This window comes from Zingiber officinale, chromosome 1A (assembly GCF_018446385.1).
Source record: "Zingiber officinale cultivar Zhangliang chromosome 1A, Zo_v1.1, whole genome shotgun sequence".
Classification (NCBI taxonomy): Eukaryota; Viridiplantae; Streptophyta; class Magnoliopsida; order Zingiberales; family Zingiberaceae; genus Zingiber; species Zingiber officinale.
In genome coordinates, this window is record NC_055987.1 from 193,530,968 (window position 1) to 193,555,538 (window position 24,571).

At 36.6% G+C, this 24,571-nt stretch overlaps 4 protein-coding genes across 6 annotated transcripts; all 4 read right to left on the reverse strand.

Annotated features, from left to right (window-relative positions):
* Positions 1–279: 279 nt before the first annotated feature.
* LOC122038988 lies at positions 280–7,416 on the reverse strand. Of its 2 annotated transcripts, none has more exons than XM_042598985.1 (11): positions 7,277–7,416; positions 6,442–6,847; positions 6,225–6,345; positions 5,213–5,298; positions 3,807–4,218; positions 3,632–3,732; positions 3,219–3,285; positions 2,494–2,721; positions 1,511–1,960; positions 949–1,021; positions 280–665 (listed from the first exon to the last, which is right to left on the reverse strand). In XM_042598985.1, the coding sequence occupies exons 2-11, from the start codon at positions 6,834–6,836 to the stop codon at positions 442–444; spliced, it is 2,157 nt and encodes a 718-aa protein (XP_042454919.1). In that variant the 5' UTR covers positions 6,837–6,847; positions 7,277–7,416; the 3' UTR covers positions 280–441. The 2 variants fall into 2 exon arrangements, with proteins under 2 accessions (XP_042454919.1, XP_042454918.1); XM_042598984.1 differs by having other exon boundaries at positions 6,442–6,862.
* On the reverse strand, positions 7,364–10,181 carry LOC122038989 (pathogenesis-related thaumatin-like protein 3.5). 2 transcript variants are annotated; one of them, XR_006127980.1, is made up of 4 exons: positions 9,804–10,181; positions 8,728–9,394; positions 7,501–7,708; positions 7,364–7,416 (listed from the first exon to the last, which is right to left on the reverse strand). XR_006127980.1 is itself a non-coding variant. In XM_042598986.1 (3 exons), exons 1-3 carry the CDS (start codon positions 9,859–9,861, stop codon positions 7,561–7,563), a joined length of 873 nt encoding a protein of 290 aa, XP_042454920.1. In that variant the 5' UTR covers positions 9,862–10,181; the 3' UTR covers positions 7,364–7,560. The 2 variants fall into 2 exon arrangements, 1 of the variants encoding a protein (XP_042454920.1); XM_042598986.1 differs by having other exon boundaries at positions 7,364–7,708.
* Positions 10,182–10,815: 634 nt separating this feature from the next.
* Positions 10,816–12,619, reverse strand: LOC122038990. Its single transcript, XM_042598987.1, has 3 exons — positions 11,793–12,619; positions 11,286–11,471; positions 10,816–11,173 (listed from the first exon to the last, which is right to left on the reverse strand). Exons 1-3 carry the CDS (start codon positions 12,306–12,308, stop codon positions 10,883–10,885), a joined length of 993 nt encoding a protein of 330 aa, XP_042454921.1. The 5' UTR covers positions 12,309–12,619; the 3' UTR covers positions 10,816–10,882.
* A 671-nt stretch (positions 12,620–13,290) lies between these two features.
* Positions 13,291–22,788, reverse strand: LOC122038991 (nicotinate phosphoribosyltransferase 1-like). The gene is made up of 15 exons (XM_042598988.1): positions 22,527–22,788; positions 21,296–21,440; positions 20,284–20,403; positions 19,992–20,126; positions 19,848–19,909; positions 18,509–18,584; positions 18,141–18,242; positions 17,342–17,458; positions 16,035–16,093; positions 14,963–15,137; positions 14,616–14,750; positions 14,453–14,551; positions 14,124–14,232; positions 13,657–13,769; positions 13,291–13,535 (listed from the first exon to the last, which is right to left on the reverse strand). The coding sequence occupies exons 1-15, from the start codon at positions 22,679–22,681 to the stop codon at positions 13,458–13,460; spliced, it is 1,680 nt and encodes a 559-aa protein (XP_042454922.1). The 5' UTR covers positions 22,682–22,788; the 3' UTR covers positions 13,291–13,457.
* Between the last annotated feature and the right edge of the window lie 1,783 nt (positions 22,789–24,571).

A 24,571-nucleotide genomic window follows, 5' to 3' on the forward strand; every position in this document is an offset into this window, starting at 1 on the left:
GCAAGTTGATTGATTTTGAATAATTAGTTGCTGCTTGCTTTTGTTAGACAAGTATATATATATATATATATATATACACACCTCAAGAAGAGTTTGATTAAATAGTTTGTGGGAACTTTAATTTGCTTGATACTATTGGAACTAATAATATGCAGTAAATTTTTTAATTATAGTCAAATGATATCAGCTTTTTTCCTTATTATTATTTTATTAAGTAACATCATATTTAAAAATTTAAAAATATTTCGTTAACATTTTCAAAAAACTGATAAACTCAGATTTGAAAATTCCACTTTTACTTTTGCCTACTCAGCAAGAGGAACAAAGTGACTGTTTATGTTGTAAACCCAAGAAATACAATTTCACTACTGTACAGGACAATGTACAAACGTATTGTGTGGAATCTGCGAGATGCTGAAGGCAACAGCACGTCTGATAGTGCTACTCCACCCAGTTAATGTCCAGGTCCTTCAGTTTCAAAACCCATTTCTGTGTGTCTTGAGCAATCATTGGCTTGCTTGGCCTCTTTGTTGCTGCAATATCGCTCTGCTCATCTTGTTGGATGGCTGATCTTTTCCTAGGGTATCTCAGTTCAAGCGATAGGAGGCGGGACACCTCCTGAAGCCCTCCCCATTTTTCGAGAGCTCGAGCTATGTCATAGCGTCCTATCAATGAGCAGATGTAGAAAAATGAGATGCAACCAATCCAAAAGAGGTGAGTGATCCCATGGATGATGGAAATTTAACTCCTTTCCCACCCCAATAGCACCTCCAATGAGTTGCAGTTGGGATGTACATGAATAGAATATTCGTTAAAAAACATTGATTATGAACTTGTTTATGTTCGTTTGCTTCTAGACGAATCAAAGTGAAAGTCTGACCACATTTACATACTCAGGCAAGTAACATTAGCATCCATGAAAAAGTAAGAATTTTGTCTGTCACTAACCTGCACGTTCCAAAGACTTCCTAGTGGGCATGTATGCAGGATCCATTCCCCAGTTTTTCTGAAACTGACTAATCTGAATAGTGGAAGCAAATAGTTTCACAAATTAATCAGTATAGGACATCTGTAATGGGAGGTTTATAACATACAATTTATGTTATAAATCTCTCAATATAAACCTCTCCCTCATTACATAGGTGGGGTTTATAATTTTTTTTATAAACCTGTATCAAAATCTTGAGACCAGGTTTATAAAAAAAATAGTGAAGAGAGGATAGAGAGAAAATTTTAAAAGAAATGGTGTTTTTAAAAGAGAGATTTTATGATAATAGAGAGCGGTTTTTAAAAGAAGTAAGGTTTTTAACTTTTGATGTAACAATGATGTGGCAGAGCATAAATCTCTTTAAGAGGTTTACGACTGCGGATGCCCTAACATGATTTGCTAAAGATGAATAAACACAAAATACGATAAATTCTAGCAGAAAGACTCGGCCAGATTCCTTGACGATGATTCAGATAACTTATACACAAGGAGAAAATATTGACAGTGATACTACTATTTTACCTCCTCCTGTAGATTTTCTAGGTTATCCCAGTAACCTCTGGGCTTTCGATGTTTGTAGGCAAGGGACAAGTTCATCAAGTTTGCAATCCTCCTAAATCCACCCATGCGAGTTATTGCCTTCTCGATATCCACTCTTCCGTGCAAGCGAAGCTGCTTTCTCATTGGCATAAACCCATCTTGGCCGTATTTTGAAATAAATGATGTGAGCTCCGTTTTAAGAACTTCAATATCTCTTTGTAAACCGGGAACTTTTGGTCTTTGCCGAAGACTATGCAAAGAGTTACCATCAAGGGCAGGCTGATCCAATTCATCCTTAGTGTCATTTAAAGAACTACCATCAGGACTGATATGGTCGTTGGAATGATTCTCTTGGTCAGTATTCACAGATACTTTGTTTTCAATAAAATCACGGATCGAACATAAATTTGATGGTAGATCTTCATAAATAACCTGAAAATAGAGAATTTTATTATTTGTCACTCTGAGAGAACAAAATAAACACACACAAAAGACCAGCTAAATTACTGCAATTTGTGAGACCAGATTTCCAGGTCATAATATATTCAGCCATTTGACAGTGATTATTTCAAGTATTTGAAATCTAGTAACACTTAAATTGTCTAATATGAATGATATTGTTATTCTGCTCATAAATGGACCTCCTTAGTGGAAGAAAAGAACAGAGTTTAGCTATCTAGGATCATGATCATGAAGGAATAAATATAGCATCATCAAAACTCATAATCACACGAGTTTAGTAAGAAATTAGAAGAGGAAATGAAATTTAAAACTTCAAATATAGTCTGATCTGAAACTATTTAAACTGGCCCTCAAACCTGCACTATCACTATGAGTATCAAATGTGTTGCCATTTCTTGAAGAGAAATGATATAGCCCTGAGATATCTAAATGGGGTGTTTAGACATCATCTTCCATCCATGATTTTGTAGATATGGCAGTGAAAGTATCAAAAATGCAGATACCTCTTCCAAGATAGCTTCTGAGAGGAAGCTATCTTTGTGCATTCTTGATTCTACAATATACTTTAACAAAGTGTGCTGATCTCCCAGCTGCTCCAGAATCCAATTCCCCTGAAAGGAGTCAAAGTCCCCTTCAACTTGCTCAAATTTGATTCTGTGCTCAAAGTCTTCACACAAATCTAACACCACACGTGCATGAAACACCATATACAACAGGCCTTTGCAGCCCTCCTGCAAACATAATTTACTGAAATTTAAGATTCTAAAGGCCATAAAGCTACCAACATATCTCAAGAAAATTTATTCCATGAAGACAGAAGATGGCAGTTTAACCAGAATACTCTGATTGGCAATCAAAGAATAACTATAGCAGATCATACATCAGAATACTCTGATTATCCTGGTCATGTCTTATTAACAATACATTTAACTTTTAAAAATAGATTGTCAACAAAGAAGCTACAACACCATAGTCAGTTCATATAATCTCTTGCAACTTCCCTCCAGCTCAAACACCATAAAGAAATGCAAAAGAGATAATTGGCATTCATAACCTTCCTCTGAAAGGTTCTAGTGTCAACTACTAGGAAGGCCAATGAACAAGTAATTAGATTTAGCATCATCACTGTATCTAAGAAAGTCGACATGTAAGATTGCAATAAATAAGATATTACCTTAATAATGATATTAGCAACCAAATGAAGCAAGAGTTAAAGGTTTGTTCCTACCTGTAGAATGCAAACCTTGTTCTTATCCCTATAGAGAATTTTGCTAATTGCTAAATTTGGAACAATCCTGTAATAAAAATGTTTGATTAGAGGATAAAGAAACAAAAGCAGAAGGAATGAACTAATAAGAGACTGTGTCAATAGAGGTTGGTGGAAAGAAGAGAAAAATACAGTGGATGATCATAGCTCAAAAATAAATAAATCAAGCATCACAGTGGAACTTAAATTTGTCACTTGACATTGATAAAAATCATGGTAGCATAGAAATTCTGATCTAACATTTCGGAATTCAAATTGAAAAAAGGAAAATACAAACGAATTTTGCTACTTTTAAGGGGAAAACACTATGGAGAACATTTCATCTTGGATAGTTTACTTTAGATGCCCATGCAAGTACAGATAAAAACCCTTACTCAGGTAGTGTCTCATATGCAGTTAAGACATTCCAAACTTCTCGAACTGGTGCCTTGATTGTAACACTAGCCATAACACACCGATGAGTCCCTCCATTTTCCTTCATCCATAATCATTAAACAAATTAAGATATCAATACATAATAAAATCAAACCTATTAAGAAAAATGATTACCAACAGGCCATCAATCCTACGAAGATGAATTTCATCGACCATGCAACGCCTATCAAGTCTGCATGCATTTCCATAAACACCCCATTTTGCACTCCTCTCAGTTGATGGTGAAGAAAGAACAAAACCTAAAGGCTCCACGGGATCTTCCTTTAAGGTATTGGAAAGTGTCTCAGTACTGGATGTAGAACCAAACCTACCCAAGGATGACAAATATAAGGCTCTTAAAGTTGTACCCATTCCATTTATAGACATAATTTCCTTTTGAATCTCTTCAAATATTCTCTCAGCTCTCCAAGCAATTGCTCTTAGATTTACTGGAAGATCAGATCTGATAATTCTCTCAAGAAAAATTGTTGGGAAGTTAAATCTAGGCACAACAGTCACTTCATATGATAAAGTTGCCATTGAAGACCTGCAAGCCAATGAATTAGATGATAGGATATAAATTATTTTAACAATGTATTTTAGCAGCAAAAGAAAGAAACATAGCAAGTTCAAAAAAAAAAAAAATACATAAACACTGAAATAAAGTAGAAGAGGAAAGGAACATTGCTAATCTTTTTTAAAAAATTATATGAATATTGAAATATATAATATCAAAAGAACATTTATGTCAAAAAATTCACAAAGCAAACAACGTCATAGCAATAGTTCATCTATCCCCATTGATAAAAACATTTTGTATCCAATCAATCAACCTAGCTTCAAATATTATCTTCAAACCTTGTGTTTCATGTCCCTTGTTTAAGCCCTTCATACAGGCTTTGAGATCAACTTGTAAATGATCAGTGGCAGGAACAAACCAGATGGACTTAAGCAAAGAAAAAAAATGACACATGGGAGGCATGACATGAACTGCAACATGACTTAACTATGGGATAGTTTGATGATTTAATTAACAATTCTAAATCTTGTGGAATGTTGCCAAGATCCAAGCAAGGCTAACTTTCAGCAGAGGAAAGGGCTCGCTCCAAGATATTTGACTCAACAATCAGTTACAACTGAAAAATCAAATGTATAGCTGATGGTTCACAAGTGTTACTAACAGAGACAGGAAGTTGCTACCAAATTAACCTGAAATCCATGAGTCTATAAGAATATCCAAAGTTAATATTAGAGCATAATGAATTGCCATTGAACAAAAGAACCTAAGAAGCAATTCCAAACCAAGCAAAGTCATACTATTGAATGTGAGTGTCGACGGTTCAATGAACTAAATTTAATTGTTTAAAGCTTATAATCATAGTGAATTCATTACAAATTCAAAAATGGTTGCAACTTTCATCAGCAAGTTCATAGATAAACAATTCATAAATAGTGAGAAGGGGAAACAAAATGATTAATCATTTTGCATTAGTAGCATCAACTTACAAGAAAATTGGTGCTAGACTTCTAGTCAAGCATACCTTGGGCCTGCTTTCACATTCCATTTCCCTTCAAACTTATCAAAATCTCCATCAACCATTGAGAAGTGAAGCTCACTCCCATTAGCCTATGCAAAAATCCAGGTACGTATGTTGGGGGATCAGCTATCAAAATGACAAGCCCAATTAATAAATCCTTAGTAGACGAGGAGGAAACATGCCACAATGCAAAAAGAATATTTCTACTTGCATTGCAAAATGTGTGACGCAATTGCCATAGGCCAGGAAACACCATAAATATTTGTAAATTGATGAGATCTTACATTTTTTCAATAAAATGGATAATGTACAAGAAAGGGATACTTCAAGATTACATAACACATTTTTATTATTCGTTTATCTTTTTAATGATGCAGAATGCATCAAACACTCATTGAAAAGAAATAAATAACTTTCTGGATATACAGTCCAGTGTTGATATCTTTATTAAGTTCCCGATAACTTTTCTTTACTCAAACAAAAGGTTATTGCCAACTCTTATGTGCAAAAACTAATTTGTTATGACTGTTAATATTGAACTTACAAGCAATGTCTACACATCAATATTATGAATCCTTGAGCATGGAGTTGCATCAAACATACCTTTTTTTGGCTGTTTGGCCAAACAAAAAACTTGTGTTCAGTAAGGTACCTAACAAACCTTGAAATTACTCAGCGAGGAAACTCTTCTCAACTTACACAACCATCAGGTGCTGGCTAAACTAGTAATATACAACTTTGAGTAGTATCTTCAATTATCGATTAATATAATTAAGTAAAATTACTCTTTGGCAAACCAGTGTATGCTGGAACTTCCTGTACTAATCTATCTTCTTCTCTTGGTTTTCAAACTGTGAAACAAACTCGGTCATCACTCATCACTTGCAAGTTGTAAACAATTTCGTGTAGTCTTAGCTTATGTTATTACATCATGGGGGCACTGTCCAATTTAAACTCAAAATAGGGAGAAAGAACAGGCTTTAAAGTTGTTACTTTCATAGATAAAGGAACATACAGAGTTCGGAAATTCCTGAAGGTCCAAGACCACGCGAGCCTCGATGTTCCAGTATAGCGCACGCTGCAACCCTCTCTGCTCCAACCATATTCGCCCCTTATGCGGACAAGGGATTCTCTCACTATACCACACATATATTAGAATACAAACAAAGCAACAAAATAGCAAGCAAAGATTTATTTTTTGAACCGTCTAAAGAGAAAACAAAAACAATTACCTATAGATGAGATTAGGGATGAAATCAGCGAGCCGCTCGTAATCCGTGAGGACGCTCCACACAGACTCGACGTCTGCATTGACGAGGATCCACGCCCTAACACGCCTCTCCCGCCAAGAGACGACGTCGACTTCACAGTTCACTTCCTCGGTGCCTCCCACTCCGCCGGATCTCTCCCCTTTTTGAGCTCCTTGCTCTGTTTTCTTCCCCCTGTGTGGGTGGTTTTGGGGGTTGGGATCGGCTCCGGCGAACGATCGGGAGAAGAAGGCCCTGCGATCGGGGAGGGAGGCCGGAGGACGAGCGAAGACAATGCCTGGCCTTATCCTGGAGGAAAGCAAGGGGGAGGGGAGGCCACAGAAGGCGGTGTGTCGGTGCAGTGACGCGGAGGGTCTCATGGGAGTGATCTCTGCACCGGTGCGGACTGCGGAGTGAAATAAAGTTTTTTAAAATAATATTTTTCTATTTTTTAATCTCCTTGCGTTTATTTTTTTTTTTTGTTTTTATTCATGTTCCTAATATTTTGTGTGGCTGAGATGGATTGGGCTGGGAATAAGGCCTTTAGAGCCACTCGTTACGCGAGAAGCATCGTATACGTGGCGCTTTGTGAACCATTAACCAAGCTCAATTTCCCTGACATCCACAGTACAGTTCGATAACTAACTATAACACATTCATAACTATATCATATTCATAGAAAATTTTCTCCAAAATATATATATATATATATATATATATAGATATATATATCTTCTAATTTGTGTCTGGGAAGAAATTTAAGATCAATAGTAACTAATCATCTTTATAAAATAAAACTTTGATGAAAGGGACTACCAACCATTTGAAAGGAGGAGATGTTCATAGAAACACACTTATGAACATTCAAGTCTGTTGCTCTTAACATCATTTCATAGTGCTCTTTGCAAAGCAAAAAAGGAGGCATGTCACATTCCCACAAGTAAAAGCATGATTCTTGAGCTGTGAAAAGAAGATACATTATCATTCCATCATGACCTTCCCAATTAACTACTAGTTCTCAACTTTGAGTAGAGGATCCTGTACCTTCGAGGCATCCTCAGCAGCTTTATTTTCCAAAACAGATACAAAGAAAAGAATCGGTTGTCACAGCTTCAATGATGGCCACAACAAGCCCGCAAAGAATAAGAGCAATAAAAACGGCCATTTCCCTGATGATGCCCTTCTGGGCGATCCACTGCAAATTAGCTTGTTGATGTGGTAGGTGCATACCCTCTGGCTCTTCTTCAGGATTCTGCGATAAGCAAGTCATGAGATAAATATTCCAGAGAAAACCTTTTCTTTACAATCAAACGAAACAATAACAAACAAGGCGTGGATTTATCAAGACCATTTGTTCAGCTATGCAACTGGACTAAAACATGAATCTTGCCATTTCAATGCCAATAAGAAGCATAGTTATCTCAGAAACCATAAGATCAAGTAACAAACTTGGAGATATATGACGCATGCTAAAGTTTAAAATCCATGAAATACTCTTCTATGAAAGCAAACTAAGAGAAGATTAGATCATACTTGTAAGTGGCATATAATGACGCAAGATATCCGAAACCAATACATCTTAGAGAAATAATTACTCGACTAAGTACTTAATTCATGGTTTAATGTACCATGTCGGTATAAGATGGAAGAACCAAATGAAAGCTATGAGATGTCTGTCTGTATGAAACCAATACATGACATCAAAACTTGAGTTATAAGTTAACGGTTCAATCTATAGCTGTACAAATCTTTTATGAAACTTCAATGTAGCAATTGTGTAAATAAGAGTTATGAGATAATTGAACATCAACTCAGCAAAGATCCATGTGTCTGTAGGCCGATAGTATAACGAGCCTTACAAGTGGCTGACAAGGATTCTATTGACTTGGAGTTCTAACCATATAGTTTTACTACATCTCTATGTTTGAAATTTTATCATCCGAGAAAAAATAGGGATTTGGAATGATGACCAAATGGGTTGATATTGTGATTCAGAAATCACAAAAGGGCAAATAATTTGTCCAAACAACCATTAATGATACACCCCTTAAACAACCATGGACCATACGCCCCTAAACAAAAATCGATTATACAGCCCTAATAATTAAAAAAAAATGAAATGGAGTTTGAATTCTCACTTTAACAAACAAAAAGTGGGTGATTCTTCTAAATTATTTTCTACGATGGACTTAGGAACTTCTTTTTCTCTAATCTGTCGGAAGATGAACGTCAAATTGCAAGTGAAAGAATGATTCATTGATTCAAGAGTACCTTTGGGAGCAGAAGGAGACAATGTAATCGGCGTCGTTGCATGTAAAGAGGCTCGTCCTGTCGTCGTATGCGTAGCTGTAGGCGGAGGGGCACTCCTTCTTGAAGGGTTTAGAGTAGTTAGTGGGTAGGCACGTAGCCGATCCGAAGGTGCCTCGGCAGCAGTACTGATCGGTATTAAACACGTCGCACGCGCTCCGGCAGGCTATCGTTTGACCATCGGCCTTCACCGCAAGCTCCGCCGGGCAGCTGTCACGGAGGTCGCCATCGCATCCGACGGAAACACAGTTGCCTCCACCCTGCGCGTTCAGCGGCGTCACCGTCATGGGCAGGTTGAAGCCGTCGACGAGGCTGACGTCGTAGAAGTCGGGGGAGGCGAGGTTGAACTCGGCGAGCGTAGCCGGAGTCTGGCCGGAGGCGCCGCACTTTAAGGTGTTGCCGCAGGAGCCGGTCTGGCACGAACCGGTGCCGTCGCTGTCGAAGTTGCAGCCGGTCCTGCCCCAGATGCGGCCGTTCCACCCGACGGAGGCGGTGAACACCACCGACTGGCCGGGATTGAGGACGAACCCGCCGCCGTCGAAGTCTTCTCCCGGAGTGATTCCCGGCCAAATCGTGGTCTTGCAGTAGTTGACGATGGTGAAAACTCGCGCCTCTTCTGTTCTCCTTACCCCTGTGCCCCAACCCCCAAACACAAAATAATCGTCCCCATATTCTTATTAAAAAAAGCAAAATTAGCTTCAAATTCCAATCTATTGATTGAAGCGACTGAATCCCTCCTAGATCATTACAGAAACCAAGAAGAATACTAGATAAGAAGGATGGTGGACACAGAATCTTTTTTCCCTTTTGAACAAAGAAAGTATACAAAATCGGTTTTTGAAAAATTTATTGCCTGGAGAAGGTAGTTCCTCGCAATACATCTTAGGGGAAGAACTTTAAAACTTGGTGGATATATTAGGTTTTCGAAATCAATCTGAAAACATCATTAGAGAGCATAAATAATGCCTGTCAAGAATGAAAATAGATCACAAAAAGGTTGGAAAAAGTAATCCCTAATCTATATCGATCGAATCCGAAACCTGATAAGAAGAGGAGGGTAAGAAGCTTGAGGAGGAGCTTGACATGGTTGTGATCCATGTCGCCGTCTTCTTCTTCTTCTTCTTCTCCTCCTCCGATGGCCGTGATTAACTGCAAGGAAGTAGAAATCGCAGCAAAACAAAAGGATCGATTATGGTGACGGATGATTATAGTGAGGAGAAGAGAAGGGAGAAAGGGAAGGAACGCAAAGCTTCGGAGCGAATCACAGTGACGAGGCAGAGAGACGCAGGGCTCGCTCTCTCGCTCGCTCGATCGAAGAGTGGAGTGGAGTGGAGCAAGTTAAACTTCTCGTCTCGCTGTGTGTCTTTGCTTCGCAAGCTTTGACTTTCCCTTCTGTTTGTTTCTCCCATTTCCCTTTTTTTTGGTTTTATTCGTTTAATCAAAATGAGGAAATTCCATTTTTGGTTAAAAACTTGTGTCGATTTTATTCATATATTGGATTAGTAATTTTAAAAAATAAATTCATTTTTAAAATCATTTCAAATTTATTTGGAATTTAAAATACGAAACTATTCAGAAAAAAGTTTGTGGATTTGAACTCGTGTACGTATTTCTTTTAAGTGACATTTCGTGATGAATACTCTCATATATCTATTGGACAACTATTTCTACTCGCCTACGTTACCCATTAAAAAATGAAATCGACTCAGACGGCAAGTGAGGGAAAAACGACAAAAAATTTTTAAAAAACTTTAAGTTCTGACATCAACACTTAGATTTATGATAATATTTATTTATTAATCATTAAGTAATTGTCCATATGCACGTATTAAATATGTATCATTGAAGTATCTTTCACAAATATAGGTTAATAAATGTGTGTATTTACTTTTTAAGTAATAATCCTTCTAAAATGCAAGAAGGAATGCATTTATTAAAAGTGAAAGTCAAAAATAGAAAAACTTTTATAAATCAAAGCAAAAATTATTATACTCCAACATTCAGAGCGTTCGACTTGTTTTGGCTTAGAAAAATAAATATAAAACAGAGAAATTATCAAAATCAAGTTGCTACTAATTTAAGGGGAAAAAAATTATATATATGTATAGCTTCTTCATTATCAGTCGTACTGGCAAGAGTTCTTTAAGGAAATAGGGGAGCCGAGCTTTGCGGGGTCCATCGTGACCTGGCAGTAAACGCCCACGTGGAACCTGGGCTTTACCAGCTGGCCTAGCACGTAAGCCCTGGCTTTGATCACGAAGCTGAGGCTCAAAGGGATTGGGTTAGGCCCGTTGGGCCGTCCTGATGTGCCGGTGAGAATCGGCCCGCCACCGTACAAAGGCACCTTTCTCCCTTCCACCACCGCCACGACGTTTCTCTGGCTCTTCCTCGACTGGTAAAAGTTCTTCATCTGTAATTGTTTTTTTTTTTTTGTTTGTTTGACGATTTATGACGTATTAAAGGTGTTTTCTAATTTTGCAAAAAAAAAAAAAACAGAGGGAAATGGAATCGGGAAGATTTACGTCTCCGGTGGCGAGGGTGAGCTGGGTGTAGTCTAGCTGGAGGGAAGTGGAGCTGACGTGGACGCCGAAGAAGGAGCCGGTGTTGCGGAAGGAGAAGCTGACGGTGGAGTTGAGGGTGGACATGTCGGTGGGGACGAGCGACGCGTCTGTCCCGGCTTGGATTATGAAATTGTCAAACGTGATGCTCTGCGACATTGATGCAAGCAATTAATTAGCTGTAATCACAATACAACCCAATGGCGTTTTGATTTAGATCATTAGCGAGAAAACAATTAATTATGTTAAGAAAAAAAAAAAGAGGAGAAATCCTCATGCTACAAAAAAAAAAAAAAAAAAAAAAAATCGAGTTATTTATCTACAACAATTGTAAATCGATATCGTAATTCGTGACTACCAATTCAAATTTTGCTAGAAAAGTAAATTATATATTTATATGATAGTGTTTAAAAAAAAAAAAACAAAAAACAAAAAATTGACTGCGATAGACGATCGAAAGGGAAAGCGAACCTTCATGGTGACTCGAGGCTTCTGCGATCTGCTGGCGCCCCAAAGAATGAGAGCGAAGAAGGAGAAGAGCACCGCGAATCCGAGGACGAAGGCCAAGTAGTAGCACCTCCGCGGCAGCCCCCGCTCCTCCTCCTCATCCTCCAGCAGCCCCTCCTCCTCGATGGTCGCGCACTCCTTGCGCTTGCCGATCCGGCCCCCGCGCGTCGCCCCCTTCTCGTCCGCTACGTCCGAGCCCGTCGCGGCGATCTTCCGCCCGCGGGCGCCGGGCTTGATGGATCCGGAGAAGCGGCTGGAGGAGGAGTCGCGCGAGTGGGGGCCGATGGAGGAGTGAGAGTGCCGAGGCGGCGAGGCGGTGGGGCTGAGCGCCGGGGTGGAGTGGAAGGAGGTGGCGGTCTTCTCGCCGTCGTGGGAGTCCCGCGAGGGGCTCTGCACGTAGTATACCGGCCTCCGCGGCGAGCGCGGCGGCGACGAAAGGGCGAGGCTGCTCGTGACCTCGGAGTCCGTCTTGGCGTGCATCTCGGCGATAGAATGCTCGCTGGGATCTGAACCGGAGAAGTCTTATGGAAGCGGAAGCAGTGAATTGTGAGCAGATGGAATTGTTTATCAGATGCATGTTGAGTACAGCGCGGTGGCCATGTGAAGACTGCTGCGATTCGCTGTGATGTGACAGGTCAATCACGCCGTTTGCTGCGTTAATTTGGGATGGCGATGCTTCCGTGAAATTAGTCGAGATCAGAAACGAGGAGCCTCTCCAGTCTCCACCAACTAAACTAAACTATATACTATACAATGGATTTGAACGGTGGCCCTTTCCTATGTTCTTCCATGAAAAGCCCTTTTACCTTTACCTAGCCAGATTCAGATAGAGTTGGCATCATTCATGGATGTTTAGTTTGCTATGAAAGATGAAAAAAGAAATCAATTACGAGGTCAATGATTATCTTCTAAAAATTTTTAATTTTTAGTAATTTATGTCCAGATGTCATTATTCTATTAAATGGATTATGAATGTTCACGATTTCTTGACTCAAAGATCATCCAAAGAGTTCCGAGTGCCTTAAGAAATTATCGGAATCCTCTAGAATAATTGACTTTCTAATAGGTTCTTAAAATATAATTTGAGATTTTAATTTAAAATTATAAATTAATGAGTTATGACGCTGATAGTGAACACATGCAAAGAGTAGTTTAATAGTTTATATATATAATGAAGAGCAATTAGCTGTAATTTTAATCAATTAAAAATTGGCCTTGTCAGATGACGGTTGGAAGAATTGTAAAAACTACAGCTAAAAAAAAATAAAAAGACAAATAAAAACTCCAACTAAGATAATAAAAAATATTTATTCATATGAATATTAGTAGTAATATAGTCTTGAATGGCAAGGAAATAAAAAAAAATCACAATTTGAAAATAAATGATTAGTGGAGAAGGGATTAAAATTATAATTGGTACATTACGATGAGATTTAATAAATAAGTAAATACACGCCACTTATTTTTGAAGAGCAAAATGGATTCTTTCCAATATTTAGTAGTCAGTTTATATCGTCGCTTCATTATAGCAATCGAAGCAAAAGTCAGACCAAGAACATATAAAGATATGCATTTGGAAGATAATCCAGAATTCTCACCGGCAAGCTCTCAAAAGTTTCTTTCCTTCCTTCATTGGAGCTCACCGACAGGTGCTTCGTTCAGCCAGAGGAAATGAATGAAATCATACAAATTTGCACTCACACTTACCTGCTCATCATGAAGTAGAAACGGTATTAAGTGTCCAGAAAACAGCAACAACAAAACCAGATTGACAAGTTCAACTGGAAAAACTACACGAAAGATGGTTTAAATGTAGAGGGGAAATAACCTTGTAGGGTGTTGGGTTCAGCCGCCTCATATGATCCGGCCGCATCTGCTCCAAATGTAGCAAGCAGCGTTCTCGGTTTTGCTTCAAAGAAAGCAACTCTGCTCTTGGTTTAACTTCAAGAGAAGAAAACCCAAATCAATTCTTTGATCATGTTTGATGTTTGATGTTTGATGTTTGAGTATGCATTGAATTCAAGGTTAGAGTGAAACCTATTTTTAAAAAAATGCAAACTCTGGCAAGGACATCTCGACTGCAGTAATAGTTGATTTTTTATATCACTAGATTTTATCGAGATAGGATTAGTTTCGCCCAACGTTATCTAGTTACGTTATTAGTTTTCCAGGTCTTTTTCAATGTTAAGAAGCCATACACATGAAAGGAATAAATGAACACATTAGCCAGCATGGTCTTCGAAAAGCAAAATGGAAAGGCTAGTGCATGATGAGTCTGGACAAATAAGGGTTAACCTGAATTTCCAGGCCAATAGCACTTCAATAGCTCCTCGACACACTGCGGCACAACATATGCCCTCTTAGATTCATTGAACGGATGGCGGCACAATATCCTCTCCCCAACCTAGCATGTAGGAGAAAACAACACAGCTTTTTTATCATTAGGGGGATCTATAGATAGTTTCACAATCTGTCTCTGGGAAATATTATTGCTATTATTTCTTTGAAAAACAAAAGTAACTACAGTTTCCAATCAGATTCTCTATTTCAACCTGAGAACATCATTTATGCTAAATAAAATAAATTCTCAAAGCTCATCACTTGGGTCAGTGAAGAGAAACTACCTTTGGAGGCTGCTCATCATCTCTAGTCATTATATCAACCAAAGGGTAACCTTCTCTTCCATAGAGCCTGTAACATCGTTTTTTACATGGTATCGAAGCCTGTAACCAGAATATGTTTCAGTAAAATATAATTACAGTGCCTAGAATTTTTGCATAGGCGTACCTTTGTTACATCTTCGGAGAGTTTGATGCGAGGCTGATTATTTATCTCAACTAGCTTGAATACACAACCAAGAGCAGCTTGAGCATAACATGTGACAAGATATGTGCCAATTCCAAATGCATCTATCTCATGACCCTGTAAATGAAATGGCAATATCTCTTCACTAATGACGGCACACTGAGTTGGTATGGAAACTAAATTTAAAAAGTAAAGAAATACAACCATGTTATGTCCACTATGAGAAAAAATAAGGAAACTTGAGTCTTTAAATCAAGTTAAAGTAAGTTGGCTTAAAGAAGGCCTCTGATTCTCTGATTTAACAGAAAAGTAGTATTACTGAATAACACCTGCTTGTTCAAGGCATCAATAGTTTCCTCATTCAGATCATTGCTAGCAGCGATATTCATTTTCCCAAAGCCAGGCAGACCAAATTCCATCTCTATTGCACAAAAAAGTTTCCGAGCTTCAATTGACAAATATGCAAGGTCTCCAGAGTCCAACCTAATTCCAATTGCTTTGTACCTAAATCATAGGCTAAAGTACTGTCAGGACAGATGATTATAGTATTAATTGCAATAAAGGTAATTGTGCAGACCAATATTTTAAATATTTATTGTACTGAACAGCTCGATTACAATTGCAAAGAGATTTGTAGCAACTTTTTGTGAACATCGTTGAATAAACCATGAAAAGAATGGTCAACAAAAGAACATGACTTGTTTGGAAAACACCACTAGTTAAATAAACAAACTAAAAAACAAAATTCTGCTTAAGAAAAAGGTTGCTGTCCACTTCCTTACCCTGTTATCCAAGATTGCATCTGATTTTAAGTGGTCAAAGTAAATTTTGTTAAATCCAACTAAATAACAATTAAGAAATATTTTCCATCTATACGACCAATTTTTTTTCTGCTTTAACAATCTGTCACAGCACCCAAATCTAACCATAAAATCACTAAACTAGATGAAATTGATGGAGGGAAGGGATAAAGATCCCACAAAAAGAGAATAAATATTCACATAAAGAAAGACAAGCTGAAAATTTTATTCAGAACAACTTTTGCAAACTCCACTCAAAATAAACATTGAAATACATATTTACAATAGACTCTGATTGAGATTATAATTATTCTCTAATTATTACCAAAAATGCTAATTGACTCTAATTTACCAAACAATAAAATCAAAATTAATTTTTTTATATACATATGTCAATCTTAAGTGATTCTCCAATTTCTTTCCTAATTTGCACAATCCATTTTCTAGAAACAATTGATGAAGACACAACGCAATTGCCAACAAGCTTTAAATATACTATGAGAAGTATTTCTGATAACACACCATACAAGGATACATGGATAAATATGAATGATTAAACAAAGTTATCAATTTTCAAAATGTCCCAACTCCCGAGACTTACCCAAGATCCCCAAGTGCTAAAGCTACTGCACAGAAGTTTGGCAGTCCACTCTTCATAACCTGATGATAAAACATGCAGATATTCCATTGGATGATCATAGTAATATAAACTCAGCAAATTTAATTAACCTTTGACAGGTAGCATGTTCAGTTCTTTTACATCATTAAATATAGCTTGTGCACAATTTTAATATGGAATCTTGAGTTATTCAACAACAAATTTAAAGTGAAGATTTATTCTGATCATAATCAAGTATACAACTACCTAGTATCCATAAGCACGATCACACAAAAATTGTTGCTACAGGGTATTTGATTTTAAAGTCTTATTGCCAATTTATGTTACCCAGTGAACCACAAAGTAGAAACAAAGTGATATAGCAATGACAATAACTCAATGCACCAGAGATAATTGAATATAAGGGTTCCAAACCATTGGTATACCAACAATGAGAGTGGTGGTTCATTGTAAAAATATGATTTACCCATCCCCAAAAAAAAACACTTACAATCACCCCAAATAAATCTAAATGAGTTTTTTAAAATAACAAAATTTTGTATTAGACAATAAGTCACAAAGGTTAAGTGTTATTTATTTAGATATCTAATTACAGCATCCTATGACAATTGGTGCACTCTTTAATAATACCTACTTACTCTGGACGTCCTTGAAGCCATAATTTTTAAGTGCACTTACTATATCAATGACTTAAAATTAACCTTCATTGCTTCTGTCCACAGTATGTGTTTATGGCATCAAAAACTATGTGACTTTTTGTTAGGTTTACCCATTCCTTCATTCTTAACCTCAATTAGCAGTCAAGTCATGTATTGGTAAAGGTGTGTCAAAAGAAATCAAACGGATCAAATTAAATGCCACAATATGCAACTGGAAATTCAAAATCATAATACAAGGACCTTCATGGTTGCTGACTTTTATAATCGACCAAATGATTCTTAACAATGCAACTATAGTTAAACTCTTAACTTCATGTGGATTTCTTTAACATTTAATTTGTATCCTAGCTACAACTGAGTGATGATACGTTAACCATCTCCAAAAGTAAAATCAAAAAATTCTTAAATGAGTCCAGCTACATACACAAAAATGTCAGAAATGTTCATATAGAAGTTCAACACAATTGTGATAATGCTTCAATATCGATGCTTAACAAAATGCTTCCTAATTCCTTTTGTTAAGTAAACAATTGTTATAATGATATATCATGTAAACAGTGCTATCATGTAAACAATTGTTATAGCATTGACAGACGGATAGCAATGCATGGACTAAAAAATACTGCTTACGTTATATGTGTCTACTAGGGCAAGGAAACTATTTGGAAAAGCCAAAGCGTATGATGTGAAAGCTGCCAGCTCACTTTGATTCGTTTCACCAAAAGCACCATGCAGTGAATTTGCCAGCTAAAAAAAATTAAGTTGGATATATTAGCAACAGTTGTATAATTATACAAGAGATTTATCTATCATACACTATTCTTAGTGAATATCAGAACCATGACGGACTGATGGGAAATAATCCTATGAATTTCTTGCAAACTAAACTGAGTTGTAGTGAATATTATTACAAACAAAACAGTTAAATGTATAATAGAGAGATTATGGCATATTTTATTTCTACTTTTCAAATTAAATGATTTGAAAGAGTAATCATTTCTCGGAACTTGTAACTCAGGTTAACATCATTATATCAGCCTTGACCAATTTCTGTAAGATACTGGTTCTTCAAGTTTGCAAATCCATTGTCTGATTATGAGCACCTATTTGAACATCAGCCATTAAAATGTTACAAGCTTCTATGGAATTCATCTCCTATGGAAGGGATGATTACCAAATAGAGATGATACTAAAATAAAATATTAAGAATGCCCCATTCAGCTGAGCTTTATAGAACTAAAGTACCAACATGGTACGATAAATCATGTTTCATGCACAACTTTTAACACTAGTTAATCTCAGCCTAAAAACCATGTGTCAACTAAGTTAACCTAATTAACATGCCAAAGTTCAGCAAAGAATATTATTCTGGTTAACATATTTTGAAGAAATCTATCATAGAAATAAAAACATAATAAATATGAACCACCTGAATTTTGCTAAGCCAGCTCCTAACCAATGAAACAAAGTCATGACAGGTTCTCGAACCATCATGAGTGACGAGTGACTTGTCAATGATTTCATCAAGGCCCTGAAAGACCATCAATAGAGTAATTGATGCCACAACAAACATATTGTTTCAAAAGAACTGAACATGACACGGATGTATGTCTTAACAATTACTAAAAAATGATTAAGATACTGAATTCAATAAATCAGTCATGATAGTCGTTCAACTTAAACTATCAGTGAAGGTGGCACCGCTATAAGTTATCGATGAAATGAAGAAGTGAAAAATTATATGGCAAAGCCATTTCTTGTAAAGGAATAATGTAGAAACTGAATGAACTCACTAACAATGTACGAGCTAACAAAGGCATGTGAATGAGTCCCACGAAGCGGTATGCCAAACAGCCTTCCAGCCTCAACATTGCTGTAATGAGCTAAATTAACTTCAACATAAACATCATAAAATAAATATAAGATCATTCTTAAAAGTGACTTAGCATATCTGAATTTATTTTAATGCAGGTAAATTCCAAATTGATCATAAAGTTTCAATGGCATCTGTACAAAGTGAATGCTACTTACATGTATTCAACTTAAAATGTGAAACAAGAGGAAGCAATGCAATTTTCTGAAAACCAATAGGAGAAATAGTCCGTGAACCCATAGGGATCAAGAAATAAACAGGCAAGTAGAGGTAAAACAAAAGCTAGTCCATCAAGCAAAAACAGCTTCATCTAGATACAATTGTGCCACATTTTAGAACCTAACATCATGATAAGAAGATTCTGAGATTTTTTAAACAAAAAAGTTCTGAAAATTCCATATCCAATTTCCTAACACCAATTTCTTTATACCAAACTATTGTTTAAAATATTGTTCCATGTCAAGGTTTTAATCCCTAATTGAAATGATACAGTGTCAAAGTCACATTAGTGTGCAAACAACTGGTGCCAAAGGCACCAAGCAAAGGAAGGAATTGGGAAGGAGGAGCAACAGAAGAGAGAGGAGACCTAGAGGGATAAAGGGAAGAAGAGGAAGGAATCAACATACCTCATTGACGACACCCTAAACCTCGTGTTTGTAATTGCTCACGGAGGTAGTCGTTGCTCACAGAATGGAGATTTTGTCTGTCAGTTGGTGGGTGGAAAGATATGTTTCACTTGTGCAGATCAACACTAACCAAGTTTTTCAAACCTTGTACCTAACAGCAAACTAGAACATGGGCCTAAGACAATCATAGTTGACAGGGAAGGTCATTTTAGCATTATAGGATGAGTAAAGAAGAGTAAGATATAAGATTATACTTAAATCTCAAAGTTTAGATTAATCTCATATATCACAAACTTCTTACATATAATATTATTGATCTTTAGTAAGCTTTTTTCATCATGTCAAGAGTACATCATATAAGAATTAAGCTTTATGAAGTTCCATTGTCAAATTGCTGATACTTGTATCTTCGAGCTCACTCTACAATATTATGATGCAACAAAGGACATTGATATAATGATGCAACAAAGGGCATTGATCTGAGTTTCCAATGTATTAAGTGGTCTATAAGCCAACATGGAAAAAATTTTATATCATACAAAGAGAGCTATGGTACTTGCATAGAGCTTCAAAGTTCAAAGTCCAAATGACATTATTTCACCATATGTCAAACAGTATCAAAGATTAAGAAATAAACCTTGTTGCATCAAATCCTCCCATATAGCAGTATCTTGAAGCACTTATTCCTCCATCGGGTCCCTAACAATCACGTCAATAGCAAAAAATACAAAGATGAAAGTTCCATAGTAGGGAAGAACCTTAAAAAGGCAACAACAATTACTTGTGCTCGTCGAAGTCCAAATTCAAGTAATGTTTTTGACTTCCCAGAAACAAATCTATGTCTTGCAGCGTTGGTGGTAACTAAAGAGGAATAATTAACAAGATTCAGAAATGGAGTTTCAAGAAGCTGAACCACCTGTGAAATAGATAAAATATGAAACTGTGAGATGAGCATTTCAAAAGTCACAATTGGGACAGCATAAAGCAGTTTAGTTAGATTGGATAGGCAACTCATTTAAGCAAGTCATTGTCAATGAAAAAGTGTGATGTGTAATTATTTAAATTTTACTTACTGCAACTGGTCCCTCAATCCTCATCAAGGGAATCTTAGGAAAAACAACAGAACCTTCCGAGATTGCATAAACCTCTACTTCTGCACAGTCAATTTCCTTTAGATAATCAAAGAACCCATCCTGAAAAGAAAAGTGTAAATTGAACACTAGTGCAAAAAAATATTTAAAAGGAATAAAAAGCTTTGTAATTTAGAGCCAGTTAAACATAAAAACGTTTTTTCCATGCTTCCACCATAGCAACCAGAAGAAATAAAGTGAAGTTATAAACACGTTTTACATAGCCAAATACACTTCTTTGGGGAAAGGATAAGAATACAAAAGGAGGGGTTCGAAGACTAAAAAAATGTTCAATCAAATGAACCTCACAAAAGGAATTGAGAATTTACTCACTATACCGTTTCTTTCTATAATTCTAGACAACTTCTACCTACCAAGTATGGAAGTCTGTTCAGCACGTAAAATGCAGCTGTTTTAAGCTGCATGAGATCAATAGGTTAAGAAGTCAAGCTAGAATAATAGATTTTGGCCATGAACAAACAATTCCAAAAAAGTAAGTTAGCCAAGGGATTTAATTTAATTCAAAATGTTATAATAGAAACTGAGACAATATACCCCCACTTAATTTCAACATGATGACCTGTACATTGGCTATATTTCCAACTTATTACCACACAAATTTCTTTCAGGAAAGAATTAACTAGATTGCAAAATAAAAGATAGGAAAGCACAGAACAAGAACTACAAAATACTAATATACACACACACAAAACAACTAACTTTAAATAGGCAATCACATGGAATAGTAAAATAAAACTACTTCCAATATGCTTCCTACTAACTAGCATGCATTTTTAACCCACTATAAAGTCATAAATTTATCTTGATTTTATGTATCTTTTGAAGAAATGAAGTATAGAATGTCTATGGAGAGAACTTGTGGAACCGAAAAATAATTATTGCAAAGGAACCAGTTGTATAGTTTATGAGGAACTTGGCATGCATATGAGATCACCTCGCATGTAGGCATCGCAGAGCGTAGAAAAGCAATTTCATAATCCTCTAATTTGAAGTTAGCAAGCAACCTTATGCACTCTTCAAGACCAGCAAAAACTGTGTATTCACCACCAAAAGGGTTTTTGCGGAAGTAAAGATCAAACCTGTAAAGTGTGCAGAACAGGAAGGTAGAAGTCAATGGAAAACAAAAGACATAATAAAAACAGACTATGATTTCCCTTGTCCATGACAGAACAAATTGACTGGAAAATGAATCGATCAATGAAAGTATCATCAACTTGAACATTTGGGAGAAATTAAAGGGGCTTATCAATGTAAACAGATTCACTATTTCTCTTCAAAATAATCACTCGATAGTATGATATGACAGTGACTCGTATTTATAAATCACACTATAGTATGATACAATAATGCCCCCTATTTATAAGTCATTGATAGCATGGAAGGGGCAGTAATCCCATAATCAACTTATAGGATTCTTAGCATTGCCACAGCTTTACTTCACATTCCAAAATCCACTGCTAGCTTTCATGTACTATCAAATGATGAAAACTGTAGCTTTTAGTTGAAGAATGGGTGCGCCGTGCCCATAGTCCTGCAAAATTGGATAGTGTAGGGTCCATTGTAAGTGATTGCCAATTTCAGTGCTTATGTGAAGGGGTGTTCCTCTTGTGCCTCCCAAATGGCTAACCATAGTGTGAACTTTCCCTCGTTCGACAATTGTAAAATGGAAAACCCATTTAAAATTTCAGGATTAAGGCTCATGCATTGTTTCATGTCTCTTCAAATCCTCATCTTACCAGACGAACTATAGTTCAAACCAGCAGACAACACACACTATTATTTAGTTCAAACTGAACCAAATCGAAATTCAGTTTAGTTTGATTTTTTGACCACGGGGTTGAGAGGTACAGTAAAGTTTACGTTCATGCTTGATTTGGTTGATCGTAGAACAAACAAGACCAGAAAATCATATATTTTCTTTGCATAATAAATATTTACTTTCCAAACATGAGGTTATCGATGTGCAGAAAGATCCATCCTTTCCTAACATAGTCCCTTCACATTACTAGAGCTTGCAAAAGACTAGCCAACCCTACCTTTTCAGGACCATTATACCGTTCCTACTGCTTGCTAGCCAGGCACATCATCTTGAAATCGATAGGTGTGAAGAATGAAATTCAACTACGATAACCTCGTGTGAGATGGGGCGAGTACACAAATCTTACACGGCCTGATCTCGATGCTTGCCGGCCTTCCAATAGGCGTAGGCCATGGTGAACTGGTAGAGGTCGGTGAGGAGAGGAGTGACCATCGGATTTGTCGGTCGCGGAGGCAACGATCGCTCCGCTTCGCCGGCGTTGGATCCGTTCGCGTTTATCATCGCCTCTTCTCTGGCTCGGAAGGAAGGGGATTGGGGATGGGATTTGCCGAGGAATGAGAGAAGGCACCCGTGATTTTGTGGCTGAGTGAAGTGGAGAATGTAGGCGGTTGCCTTGGTATAAACGCATTGTTGCATACACAGAAAGTTGTGAAAATAAAATAAATAAATATAATAATAATAGAATCAGAAAATAGATAATGTTCATGATAATATTTATAAATAATATTCATGAATTAAATTATCAATAAAATTTTTATCAACTCATTAAATAAATAAATACATAAATTTATATTATCAAACTCAATAACTAATTAAATAATTTTAAAATATAAAAATAATAAATAATTAAATAAATTTAAATTGACAACCTAATAATATCTAAAGAATCATTTTCACAGTTTAATTTATTTATGCTCAGTTCAATTATTTTATTAATAAATTTTAACATTATAAAATTTAACTGACTTAATTTATTCATAGCTTAAAAAAAGGCTACATATTCAAATCTTAATTGACTTACGGTAAGAATCATTCGTGCTTTTCAATTTATCGATAAAGTTGAGCTGTTTAGGACGAATTGGACCCATAGATTCAAATACTAGATACTTATCTGTCAACATGTTAAGCTTCACTCATTTCTTCTCTAAACAAATCTATTTTCTTTTTTTTTTATTTTTATATATATTGATATAGAATATTACAAGCGGACCTAGAAATAATATAGAAGTCAAAATCAAAATAAAATGATAATTAGAGTTCGCCCTCATAAAGGATTAGCTCCTCACTTAGCGCCAAGGTCTTCGGTATGAAAGCGGTCATCCCAAGTCTGCATAAATTTAAAAGATCTAGTGTTCCACTTATGGAAGGATCTAATGTTCCATTTACGAATAGTTGCTCAATGTAAATGCTGAGAGGACTTGCAAAGGTACGAAACTCAATGTATAATTAGCTTTACAATGTTTAAAGTCAGTTGTCCTTAAGGCCGATCAAATTCAAGGGGCCCAGCTTTCCATTTGTCAAACATAAGTATCAGTATATGGTCTGACGGCATAAACAATGGTTGAATTTAAGACTTGTCATTCAGCTCATTGCTTAAGATATGCAGGATAAACCCGGCCAATCTTAATGTGTCAGTCAAGTACACCAGACAACTCATCCTTCAAAGGCAGTCTCAACATATAGTTGTAGGTCTCATACGGCCAACAAGAGGGGGCGAATTGTTTTGCAAAAGAAAACTCACACCTTTCTCAAACTATTGGGCTTAAACAATTATATACTTAATAAAAAAATAATAGAAATAAGAAGAGTACGAGACAAACAAATTTATTTGGTTTATAATCAGAAGATTGTTACTCCAAGAAAAGTAGGCTTACTATGAAGATCTCCTTCTCAAACAAAATATTGAAGGCGGAGAAACCTCATACATGAAAACAAAACTTATAAATGAAAAGCAGAATGACATTTAAAGTACAGAAATGTGTTGTTCTAAACTTTTGAGATCAAGGTTTTATTTATAGCCAGCTGGTTGAATCTGACCATTTGCTAACGTGGCACGATCCAAGCACCCTTAGCATGGCAAAGTATATCTCCACACAACGACCTTTGCAATGGTGCGAAAATAACTTTTTATCCACTCCCGGGCGTCCGGACCCTCTCCAGGTGCCCGGACCACTATAACTGTTGGTGCAATTCCCTTTCAGTCAAGGTTTGACCAGTTTCATATGAAAGAGAGCCAAGTAGGTCAAGGTGACCGGATATTTGACTGGGAAGTACAACGGGAAGGTTGGAAGAAGAAGGAAAATTCTGGTGAGTGAAGCTAGGTGAAAGTCCTGGTGAGTGAAGTCGGACAGTCGGAAGTCCTGATGAATGAAGTCAGACATGTGGAGATCT